At 32.9% G+C, this 12,229-nt stretch overlaps 1 protein-coding gene across 5 annotated transcripts in view; it reads left to right on the top strand.

Annotated features, from left to right (window-relative positions):
- Nucleotides 1–12,229, top strand: part of LOC127560571 (solute carrier organic anion transporter family member 4C1-like) — a 177,497-nt gene that overhangs the window by 139,145 nt on the left and 26,123 nt on the right. For 2 of the 5 annotated variants that reach the window (XM_051995258.1, XM_051995266.1), the window contains 2 exons: nucleotides 5,697–5,887; nucleotides 12,102–12,166. In XM_051995258.1, coding sequence (XP_051851218.1) covers nucleotides 5,697–5,887; nucleotides 12,102–12,166 — 256 coding nt within the window. Of the gene's footprint in view, nucleotides 1–5,696; nucleotides 5,888–8,984; nucleotides 9,050–12,101; nucleotides 12,167–12,229 lie in introns of those variants that run through there. The other 3 variants (XM_051995280.1, XM_051995289.1, XR_007953364.1) reach the window with 3 other exon arrangements.

Below are 12,229 nucleotides of genomic sequence, written 5' to 3' on the forward strand. Positions count from 1 at the left end.
TTCCCCATTTTTCTGAGAGTATCCTGCTCCTCATTTCTTAGAGCCCAATAGGATTCCATCATAATCATATACAATTTCTTTAGCCAATCCCTAATTTATGGGACATTGCCTCAATTTCCAGTTCTCTGCCACAGAAAAGAGCTGTTGTAAATATTTTTGTATTAGGTCCTTTTCTGTTTGTAAAATGTCTTTTGGGATACAGACTTAGTAGTAGCATTGCAGATGAGAGGGTATGCATTGTTTTATTGCCCTTTGGGCATAATTCCAAATTGCTCTACAGAATGTTTGAATCAATTCACAATTCCACCATCAGTGCATAAATGTTTCATTTTTCCTACATCTTCTCCAATATTTGTTAATATTTATTTTCTGTCTTATTAGCCAATCTAATAGGTATGTGATAATACTTGAGAATTGTTTTCATTTGCATTTCTCCAATCAATAGTGAGTTAGAGCATTTTTTAATTTGGCTATAGATTGGCTATGGTTTTTACATCTAAAAATTCATATCTTTTGATCATTTCTCAATTGGGGAATGGCTTTTACTTTTATAAATTTGGCTTAATTTTCTATATATACACGAGTTACGGTCTTTATCTGAGAAACTTGCCTCAAATTGTTTTTCACAATTAATCTTGATAACTTTATCCCTCCCTATTTATTTTCTGTTTCCTTTTATCCTGTCCATCCTCAAAAGTGTTTTGCTTGTGACTCTCCCTCTCCTAATCTGACCTACCTTCTATCACCCCCTTTGTTATCCCCTACCCTTTCTAATATCCTGAAGGAAAAGATAAGAGTTCTATAACCAATAGAATATGTATGTTATTCCCTTTTTGAGTTGATTCTGATGAGAGTAAAATTCACTTTCTCTCTCTTCATCCTCTTCCCCTCCGGTATAAAAGCTTTTTCTTGCCTCCTTTATGTATAATAATTTATTCCATTCTATCTCTCCCTCTCCTTTCTCCTAGAACATTTCTCTCTCAACCTTTAGCTTTATTTTTTTAGATATGATCCCTTCTCATTCAACTGATACTAGTACCTGTACCCTTTGTCTATATATATTCCTTGTAACTGCCCAAATGATGAGAAAGTACTTATGAATTACAGGTATCATCTTCCCAAGTGGAAATGTAAACAGTTTAACCTTATTAAGTCCCTTATGATTTCCCTTTCTCATATAACTTAATATGCTTCTCTAGAATCTTGAATTTGAAAGGCAAATTTTCTATTGTCTTTTCATTAAGACTGCTTAAAAGTCCTTTATTTTATTGAATGCCCATTTTCCTCTGAAGGGTTATACTCAATTTTGCTTAGTAGGAGATTCTTGTTTGTAATCCTAGATCCATTTCTCTCCAAAATATCATATTTCAAGCCCTGCTATGAACATTTTTGCATATGTAGATCCTTTTCCCTCTTTTTTTGATCTGTTTGGGATACAGACACAGTAATATTCCAGCTTTTCCACATCCCCTCCAATATTATCATTATATTTTCATGTCATCTTAGCCAATCTGAGAGGGGTGAAGTGGTGCCTCAGAGTAGTCTTAATTTCTATTTCTCTAATCAATAATTTAGAACATTTTTTCATGTCTTGAAATGTCTTTGATTTCATCATCTGAAAATTGTTCATTCCTTTTGACCATTTATCTATTGGGGAATGGCTTAAATTCTCTATATATTTTAGAAAAGAGGCCTTTATCAAAAAGGGTAAAAGTAAAAAAATTTGCCCAGCTTTCTGTTTCCCAAGTTTTTAATATAATGTAATCAAAATTATCCATTTTACATTTCATAATAAATTCCTTCCTTTCTTCATAGATCTAAAAGGTAGACACCCCTTGTTCTCCTAATTTGCTTATAATATCACCCTTTATGTCTAAATCATGAACTCATTTTGACCTTATCTTGATATAAGAGGCTATAAATGTTGATCAGTCCCTAGTTTCTGCAATATAGTTTTCTATTTTACCTAGCAGTTTTTGTCAGATAATGAGTTCTTATCCCAGAAGCTGGAGTTTTGGGGTTTATCATCACTAGATTACGATAGTCATTGACTGTTGTGTTTTCTGAACCTAATCTATTCCACTGATCCACTACTTTATTTCTTAGCCAGTACCAAATGGTTTTGATGACTGCCACTTTATAATATAATTTTAGATCTGCTACAATTAAACCATTTTCCTTTGTATTTTTTCCATTATTAATTCTTTATTTTTTATTCTTCCTGGTGAATTTTGTTATTTTTTCTAGCTTTATAAAGTAATATCTTAGCAATTTGATTAAATAGATTTAGATAGAATTGTCATTTTTATTAGCTCAGCTTACCCATGAGCACTTGATATTTTTTAAGTTGTTAAGATCTAACTTTATTTGTGTGGGAAATATTTTGTAATTATGTTCATATAATTCTTGGCTTTGTCTTGGCAGACATTTTATATTTCCCATATGTATATACATCCTAAGTACTTTATATTATCTACAGTTATTTTAAATGATATTTATTTTCTATATCTTGCTGCTAAATTTTGCTGGTAACATTTAGAAATGCCAGTGATTTATGTAGATTTACTTTATGTTCTGCACCTTTGCTACAGTTGTTTAATTGTTTCTATTAGTTTTTTAGTTGATACTTTAGGATTCTATAAGTATTCCACCATATCATCTGCAAAGAGTGATAATTTTATTTCCTCATTATCTATTCTAATTCCTTCAAGTTCTTTTTCTTCTCCAATTTCTAAAGCTAACATTTCTAGTACAATATTGAATAGCAGTGGTGACAATGAGAAAAATTATTTCACCTCAGATCTTATTAGAAATGCTTCTGGTTTATTCCTATTACATATAATTTCTGCTGATGGTTTTAGATTGATGCTACTTATCATTTTAAGGAAAAATCCATTTATTTCTATGTTCTCTAGTGTTTTAATAGGAATAGGTGTTGTATTTTGTCAAATGCTTTTTCTGCATCAATTGAGATAAATGTATGATTTCTGTTACTTTGATTATTAATATAATCAATCATATTAATAGTATTCCTGATATTAAACCAGCCCTGCATTCCTGGCATTAATCTTATTTGGTCATAATACATTATCTTGGAGATAAATTGCTATAATCTTTTTGCTAGTATTTCCTTTAAGATTTTTGCATCAATATTAAGATATTTGCAATCAATATTGCATCAATTAGAGAAATTGGTTTCTCTGTTTTGGTCCTAAAGGAATTTGGTAGGACTCCTTCTTCCCATATTTTTCTGAATAGTTTATATAGCATTGGAATTAATTGTTCTTTAAATGTTTGGTAGAATTCACTTGTGAATCCATCTGGCCCTGGAGATTTTTTCTTAGGAATTTCATTAATGTCTTGTTCAATTGTTTTTTCTAAAATGGAACTATTAGTTTATTTTTCTCATCTGTTAATCTGAGCAATTTATATTTTTGTAAATATTCCTCCATTTCATTTAGATTATCAGATTTATTGGTATACAAATGGGCAAAATAGCTTCTAATTATTGCTTTAATTTCCTCTTCATTGGTGTTAAGTTCGCCCTTTTTCTTTTTTGATACTGGTAATGTGTTTTCTTCTTTCCTCCTTCTTAACAAATTAACCAAAGGAATATCCATTTTGTTGTGTTTTTCTTTTTTCATAAAATCCAACTCTTAGTTTTGTTTATTATTTCAATAGTTTTTTTACTTTCAATTTTATTAATCTCCCCTTTTATTTTCCAAATTTTAAATTTTGTATTTAGTTGGAGGTTTTAATTTGTTCTTTTCCTAGCTTTTTCAGTTGCATGCCCAATTCACTGGGCATCTTCTCTTTTTCTATTTTATTCACATAAGCATCTAGTAATAAAAATTTTTTTCTTAAGAACTACTTTAGCTACATCCTTAAGTTTTGCATGTTATTGTCTCATTATTGTGATTCTCTTGTTTCTAGGGTTTATTGTTTCACCTGTTCATTCTTTATGATTAGATTATTTAGTTTCCAAGTAATTTTGACCTATTTTTCCATAGTCCTTTATTGCACATAATTTTTATTGCATCATGATCTGAAAAGGATGCATTATAAGTTCTACCTTTCTGCATTTCATTGTGGGGATTTTATTCCCTAATACATGGTCAATTTTGGGGTAAGTTTTATATATGAGAAAAAAGGTATATTCCTTTCTATCCTTATTCAATTTTCTCCAAAGATCTGATGTTTTAATGTGGAAGCTGTTAGGTCTTAGGTAATCCTGATTGTGGTTCCTCAATATTTGAATTGTTTCTTTCTGGCTGGTTTCTGTATTTTCTGCTTGATCTGGCAATTATGAAATTTGGCTACAATATTCCTTGAGCAGTTTTCTTTGATGATTTCTTGAAAATATTGTCTAGGCTTTTTTTTTTCCATCATGGCTGTCAGTAGTCCAATGATTCTCAGATTCTCTCTCCTGAATCTATTTTCCAGCTCAGTTGTTTTCCCAGTGAGGTATTTTACATTTTCTTCTATTTTTTCATTTAAAAAAATTTTTTATTTGACTGATTCTTGCTTTCTCAATGAGTTATTTATTTCCATTTGTCCTGAATTATTTTCTTCAGTTAGCTTTTTTACCTCCTTTTGCATTTGGTTAATTGTACTTTGGAGAAGCTGTTTTATTCAGGGATTTTTTTTTCCCCATTTCACCAATTCTATTTTTCCAGAAGTTGTTTTCTTCAGTATATTTTTTTCCACTTCATAAAATTTATTTCTTAAGGAGTTGCTTTATTCAGTCACTTTCTGTGCTTCCTTTTCCAAGGTGTTAGCCTTTCCCCAAAAACCTTCATAACTCTCCTGCATAATTTTTATTTCTTTTCCCCATTTTTCTTCTATCTCTGTCTTATGCTCCTTTTTGAATTCTTCCAAGAGAGCCTTTTGAACTGGAAACTAATTCATATCCCTCTTTGAGGCTTCACCTGAAGGTATTTTGCCTTTGCTGTCCTCTTCCCTGTCTCCATAGCACCCTATGGTCAGTGCTCTTTTTGCTTTTTTGCTCATCTTTAAAGGTCAAGATCTACTCTTAGGGCACAGGAGAGATTGCCTTCTGCAGGGCAACAGATCTTCTCACTGACTATACTGAGGCTGGTGCTGCAGGCCTCCCCATTGCACTGAGTGGCTGGCCAAGTCCTGCCTGTTATGCTGGGTTTCAGGGACTCACAATTTGCCTTCGTTGGTGATTTTGGAGGTCTCACAGCTGGTCTGATCTGCCTTCTGAACCAGGACACAGTAACCAGTGCTGTTGTATTTTAGCTAAGAGCCTCACGCTAGATTCCCTGTCCAGGCCTCCCAGCCCTGGGCCTTCTCATGCTGCACCTGCATTTGATTGCATTTCCCCCCTGCTCAATTAAGACAGAACTTGCCTGAAGTTCTTCCAAGATATCTTATGCTGGAAAATTATTACATTCCAAATATTTGTGGGTTTTGTCACTCCAAAATCCTTTCAGAGGTTTGATCTTGTATTGAATCTGAGGAAAGTTATGGAGAACTCAGGCAATGTTCTGTCTACACTCTGCCATCTTGGCTTCACCCTACTTTGCTGAATTTTGATGAACTAAATTTGAAGGTATTTTTTACAAATAAAAATAGTTTAGTCCCTGTGTAGTTATACATTTGACTTTATTTTCATGAATACTTTTGTACAACAGCCATGTTCACAAAAACTTTTACATTTGCAATGTTCATAGGTGTATTATAACTGTTCCTGTGTGGGACAGAAGAAACGAGTACTATCAACTGTGGAGGGTGATGTCATAGATGCTCAAGCTGGGAAATGTGAATCACGATGCAAGAATTTACCCATATTCTTTGCCTTTTTCTTTGCTACGGTTATGTTTACTTTTATGGCTGGTACACCTGTTACTGTGGCCATTCTCAGGTATGCATTTTCTTTGTAATCTTTATATATTGTTGCTTAAATTCATTTGTAAGAAATATTCATTATATTTTAAGTAAACTTAAGAATTTAATAATCAGTTCTTTATTTTAGAACAAGTATTATACAAAATCCAAAAACTATTTTATAATTGCTCACATATAAGTAATCATGAAATATACAAAACCATATTTTAATTGTTTCTTAGTCATATTGGTTGAAAACAAATCACAAATTAGCAAATACAGGAATGAGTATATAACTAGGAAGAAAAAAGACAATCTTTACCCTAAAGAATCTTCCTATTCAAAAGGGATAATAAAATTCATTTTTAAAAATATGATACAAAGAGAAATGTGTTAAAAAACAAACAAACAAACAAAGCAGAGGTCTAGATAAAATAATTTGAGAAAGTTGAAAAAAAAAAAAAAGAAAGCTTCCACAACTAGGTGATACAATGGATAGAGCATTGAACAAGGAGACAAGAAGATCAGACTTCAAATGTGGCCTGGAATACTTAGTAGCTATGTGACTGTATCATTTAACTTCTATTTCAGTTTTCTCATAGATAAAATTGAGATAATAATAGCATCAATATTTTGTATCAAAGGAAATAATATTTGTAAAATCCTTGGCATAGTGATTGGCACATAGTAGGCACTATTCAATCATTAAGTACTGCTATTGGTGGTGGTGGTGGTTTTCACTTGATGTTGGAAAGGAGGAAGGTTATAAGGGAATACATCTTGGATTAAGTAGCATTTGAACTGGACCTTGAAGGAAAAAGATCTTGTATAAGCAGAAATTGAAAGAGTGGCAGTGTGGGTTCAGGGTCAGAGGAGGGGAGGGAAGCTGTGGAAAGGGACTAGCGGGTGAAAATAAATTGAGGACAAAGGGATCAAGTTGAGACAAGACAACTACTAGAAGTACATTTTAGCTGGAATATAGTGTGTATAAGGGAGTATAGTGAAATGCATTTGAAAGGGTAGGTTGGAGCCATAATTGAATGTCTTAAATCCTACTAAAGAAGTTTGTGTTTTATTACATAAGCATTGGAGAGTGACCTGGTGAGACCTATGTGTTAGGAAAATTATTTTGGCAGCTACACAATGTATAAATGAAAGTTAAGAAAGGCTGTATATCTTTATTACCAATAGACCAATTAAAAAGCCATTATTATATAGTCCAGCTACAGTGTATTGATGGCCTGAAATAGACTGGTCACAGTGTGAGCAATTAACAACAACGACAGCAGCAACCTAAATTTATGTAGATAATTGTGGTTTTAAACCACTTTCTCAATCATAGCCCATCTTACATATGAGGAAACTTAACATTTTCAAAGATTAAATGATTTGCCCTGATCACAAAGGTAGAATGTGTTAAAAGTCAATATTCACATCATATTCACAATGCTGCCTTTTCATGGACAGATGAGTACAAATAGAAAAGTCATTTCCAATAAAGAGTTGAAATGATTGATTTACTGATTGAATCCGGAGGAAGGGTAGTAAAGAGGGAGGGGAATAGAGGAGAGAAAATGGAGTTAAGGAAGGGAGGAAAAGAAAATCAAAGATGGTTCTAATATTTTGGTCCTAGATGAATAATAGAGATTTCATCACTATAAACATAGCTCATTATTTCACAGATTGGGTGAGGAATGATTTTCTTATAGGCATTTCCTGAGAATCACTGCAGTGTTATCCAACTGGAAAGAAGCTAGGATCAAAAGGATACATGTTTTTAATATTTTATTACTTTCTTTAATACCCTGTTTATATTTTTCATCCATTTTTTGGTAAAAATTTCTTTACTAATACTTTAAATTATAGTATTAAATAAGCTTTAAAATGATTTTTTTTCTTTTTGCTTGCTTTAAGGAGGTTAAATTTGAAGAGTAACATTTGTACCCCAATTTTAGATTGATCAGAAATGAGCTAAAATGGCCTACAAAAAGCACAGTTCCCTCTTTCATGGAGATAACAATTTAATTTGGAACAAAAAACAAATTTAAGGAAACTTGATCATATTACAAAACAGAGAGTCAGTGAAGTATTACTGCAAAAACAATGCATATGATTATATTTACCAAAAACTTACTAAGCATTATTTTGTACAAGATTAATAAAATGCAGTCCCTATCTGAAATAGCCCTTTCAATTCTATCTCAATATGAAAGATCTCTGCTAGTGTGTTGGAAGAATAGAAGCAATAATAAATTGAGCAAATAGCTATCTCAAATCTATACCTCATTAGCCTTTTTATGTATTTATATAATAAAAATGTCCATGTAACATTATAAAGAAAATAATATAGGGATATAAATAAAAATAATGCAAATTAGAGTATGATAAAGACATTGGAGAAATATGGGGTGGGAAAGGCTCTGATAAGAGAAAGAGACTTTCCATTTGAGGCTATTCATTGAAGTTTTCATGCAGAAAGTGCCACCCAAGCTGAATCTTAAAGAATGGGAAGAATTAAAATTGACAGAGATCACATAATGGTCAGAACTGAGGAAAATATTTCCAACTTTGGACATAGCACAACAACTCTGGGAGTTAAGATGCTATTATTATCTTTATTTCACCAATAAGGAAACAAAGGTAAATAGATATTAAGTGAATTGCTTTGGATCACATACATAGTAAAGGTCTGAGCCTATATTTGATATCAGATCTTCCTGATTGCAGGCCCTGTGTTCTATTCACTGTACCAACTAGCTGCCTTTATGGAAATATTGGTGAGAGCTGGTATAGTTATACATTTTTTAAAGGTTGTATTTGGAGTCAGAGGAACTGACTCCTGCCTCTTTTACCTGTTATATCTGCAACCTTAGGCAAATCTGGCCTCAGATTCATTATCTTTAAAATGGGGATTTGGATGACCTTTGAGATCATCTCAAAATTCTTAAGTATTTCCAACTCTTAAAATTCTGAGTAAGAGAAATCAGTATTTGTGATTAGGGAAAGATAGATGAATTTCATTGTTCTAGATTATGGAGATGGATGGAACAATTGTGAAGAGGATGTTGAAGATGAGATCAAGGCTTTGACTATCCTTTTAGTAGCTGAATTGTTTTGTTATTTTTTTTTTTAAGTATAGATTATCAGAATACAAAAGTTGATTTTTGAGGGAACATCAAAATGCATATTGAAGTCTCCAAGTACAAAAACAGGATCTAGAGTGAAGAGGAAGAGCCTGTGAGCCATCTAACCAAACTCCTTGAAAGAGGAGATGAATGCCCTGGGGACTGGAAAATACCTGCTAACTGGTAAATGACTGAGATGAGGGAAGGTCTGAAGGTTGTAGCAAGGAGCAAAAAGTATTTCTCCTCCTGAATCAGTTTGTCTTTGAAAAATAATACATCTAAGTACTGGAGGTATGGAGCTGTGCTTTCTTCAGAGGAGAGTGAGGTTTTCATAATTGTAAGAGGAACAAAGAATTATGAGAAGAAGAGATCTAATGTGAAGGATAATTTGTTATCAATAAAAATGCTAGAGCAGGATAGGAACATGGGAAGAGTCAAGCTAAAGGGAATTTTTACCTGTGCAATATTAAATTTTTAACAATGGGTATGCTCCATGACAATAAGTTGGTGGGTACAGAAGGCAAGGAACTTTGGAAGCTTTCTCATGAAGCTTTCCAGGGAGTGGTTCACTGTAGCAGTAGCCTCTATAGTCTCCTCTGGCAGACTGCCTTGTGGTATTTACTAATACTTTGTTTATGACACTGCTTTTGACGCTTTTTGTTATCTGTTCTGTGTGTATAATTGGTATTGAGGAGAGAGACTTAGATTTGGAATAGTTTCTGTTGTGTAGAAACAAAAAACAATGGCCTAGAAGAACTAGATTATACATATCAGTTGATTTACCAGACTGAAGAAAGGAATTGTTCTGACTATTTGCAATGTTTACAAATACCATAACTTTCACTCTAATTAAGAATCATAGAGGAACAAAAAACTTTTAGGATATCTTAGTCTTCTGAAATAGCCCTCTCAACTGTATCTGAATATGAAAGATGTCTGCTAGTGTTTTGGAAGAATAGAGGCAGGAAGATGAGCAAATAGCTATCTCAAATCTATACCTCATTAGCCTTTTTATGTATTTATATGATAAAAAAGTCCATGAAAAGTCCATGCCAAGAATTTCAGTTCAGTAGTAGTTTGTTATAAGTTTAGAAGTATTCACCACAGATTTGTATTTTGTTCTCTTCTGTGCAAAACTTTTATCAGTTATTTGGTTAAAGACAGAGATGGGATATTTATCAGATTTTCAGATGCCACCAAGTTAGGTAGGATAGATAACATGGGAGAATGACAGAATCAAAATCCAAAAAGACCTTGACAATTGGTCTAAAATTAAATCTTTAGTTATAAATGTAAAACATTTTACCTGGACTTAGAAAATCAAGTTCACAGGTGCAAGATGGGTTAAATGTGGCAAGAAGGTTTTTTTTTTTTGTTTTGTTTTTTTTTTCCTGAGGAGAAGCTATAGGATTTAGTATACTTCTAGTCTATTTAAGTCAACATTGTGATATGGAAGTTAATCAATCAACACACATTTGGTGCATACTGTGTACCAGATGTGCTAAATAATAGGAAGAGAAAAAAAAAAAGAAAAACCACCTTCAAGAACCTTACCTGATAAATATACCTTTATGTTATGTGCCAGTCACTGGCAGCATATAGCAAATGCAAAGACAAAAATGAATAAATCCTGACTTTAAGGAGCTTAAATTTTTCTAGGGAAAACAACTAACATTTGTATTAACAATAAATATTTTTAAATATGTAGAAAGTAAATATAAAATAATTTGTGGGAGCTTGGGGATAGGGGAATAAGCACTAGCAGCAGTGGAGCTCAGGAAAGGGGGTAGTCCTTTAGCTAAACTTTAGAAATATAAAGAAAATTCAAAAGAAGGTTTAAAATTTCAAAAAAAAAAAAAAAAAGAAAGAAAGAAAGAAAAGAAATCTTGAGACAAAACTAAAGAAATGTTAAAATTGACCTACCTGTGGGACAGTCAAGTAGAAATATTCAGTAGATAGTAAGCTGGGTGGATTTTGAACTGGGTGTATATAGGTGAATATAGTAGGTGAGCTGGATATCTATAGATATCAATAGATATTTCATGAGAGAGGGGGGGAGTGAGAAAGAGACAGAGACACAGATGGTATCAGAGACAGAGAGGGGAAGGCTGCATTTAGAGAATTTGGGTATTTTAGGTGCTGATAATCCTTCTATACCCTGCCTGGTCTCTGAGTATAATACTGTATCAGGGTCTAGATTCACATTTAAGAATCAAAATTGGCTATGTGTTAAAAAAAAAAAAAAAAGTGACCAGGATGGTGAAAAGGCTAGAGAACATGTTATATAAGGTTCATTTATAGAACGCTTGTTGTTTACTTAGTTTTTTTGCCCAAATTATTTAGTGACTAGATTTCCTGTTGCATTTATCTTAATATATAGTGCTATTCAGTAGCTACCCTCTCCTACTCCTCTCCATCCATAGATTAAAAAAAAATATATTCTGTTCTTTTTCCAGGGACAGAGACTAGATCTATTGTTTTTGCTGTAGCTTTTATGTTCAGCTCCAATGGCATGGGAGCAACAGTGTGCATGTTGACCACACTTGCCAAGGAAGCAATCAGGCAGAAGAAAGTAGAAACCCAGAGAGGGGAACAGGACTTCAGACCAATTCAAGGAATTAGTTTATTTGATGGTGAACTTAGGCAGAATTTTAATCATAAAAAGAACAAGACAGGGACTTGGTTACTAAGAATGTTGTACAAGTCAGCAGAATTGAGCTGATTTGATATGAAGGTATTCAATTATAGATTTAGATATACTTACCTCCCCTGCCAAAAAAAAAACAACAACAATTTTAATGCAATATAGAATATTTCCCCACTCTTCTATAATTGTAAATCACAGAACCTGGAGACAAATTCAGTCATCTAAAAATTATGCATTCTTGTCCATGAGGATTGATATTCTGGAGCGGGTGGGGGTGGGGGTGGAGGGGTGGGTGCAGATTTAGGGATGGATAAGGACCAACTTGCTAAAGCATCGGAAGCATTTTTGTTCTACTATAGTTGGTGGGGTACCTAAATTGATTATTCAGTGGCAAAAGTAGTGTGAATAATTAATAATGTAGCCTTGGACCTATGTGTATTCACTGTAACTATTATTGATTAATTATTATTTGCTTACAGGTGTGTATTTGACAGACAGCATTCTCTTGCCCTGGGCGTACAATTCATGCTTATCCGATTATTGGGTATGGCATAGATACATAGTTCTTTGTGTACTATTAATTTGTACTATTGTGTACTGTTAATTT

This window comes from Antechinus flavipes, chromosome 1, assembly GCF_016432865.1.
Source record: "Antechinus flavipes isolate AdamAnt ecotype Samford, QLD, Australia chromosome 1, AdamAnt_v2, whole genome shotgun sequence".
Taxonomy (NCBI): Eukaryota; Metazoa; Chordata; class Mammalia; order Dasyuromorphia; family Dasyuridae; genus Antechinus; species Antechinus flavipes.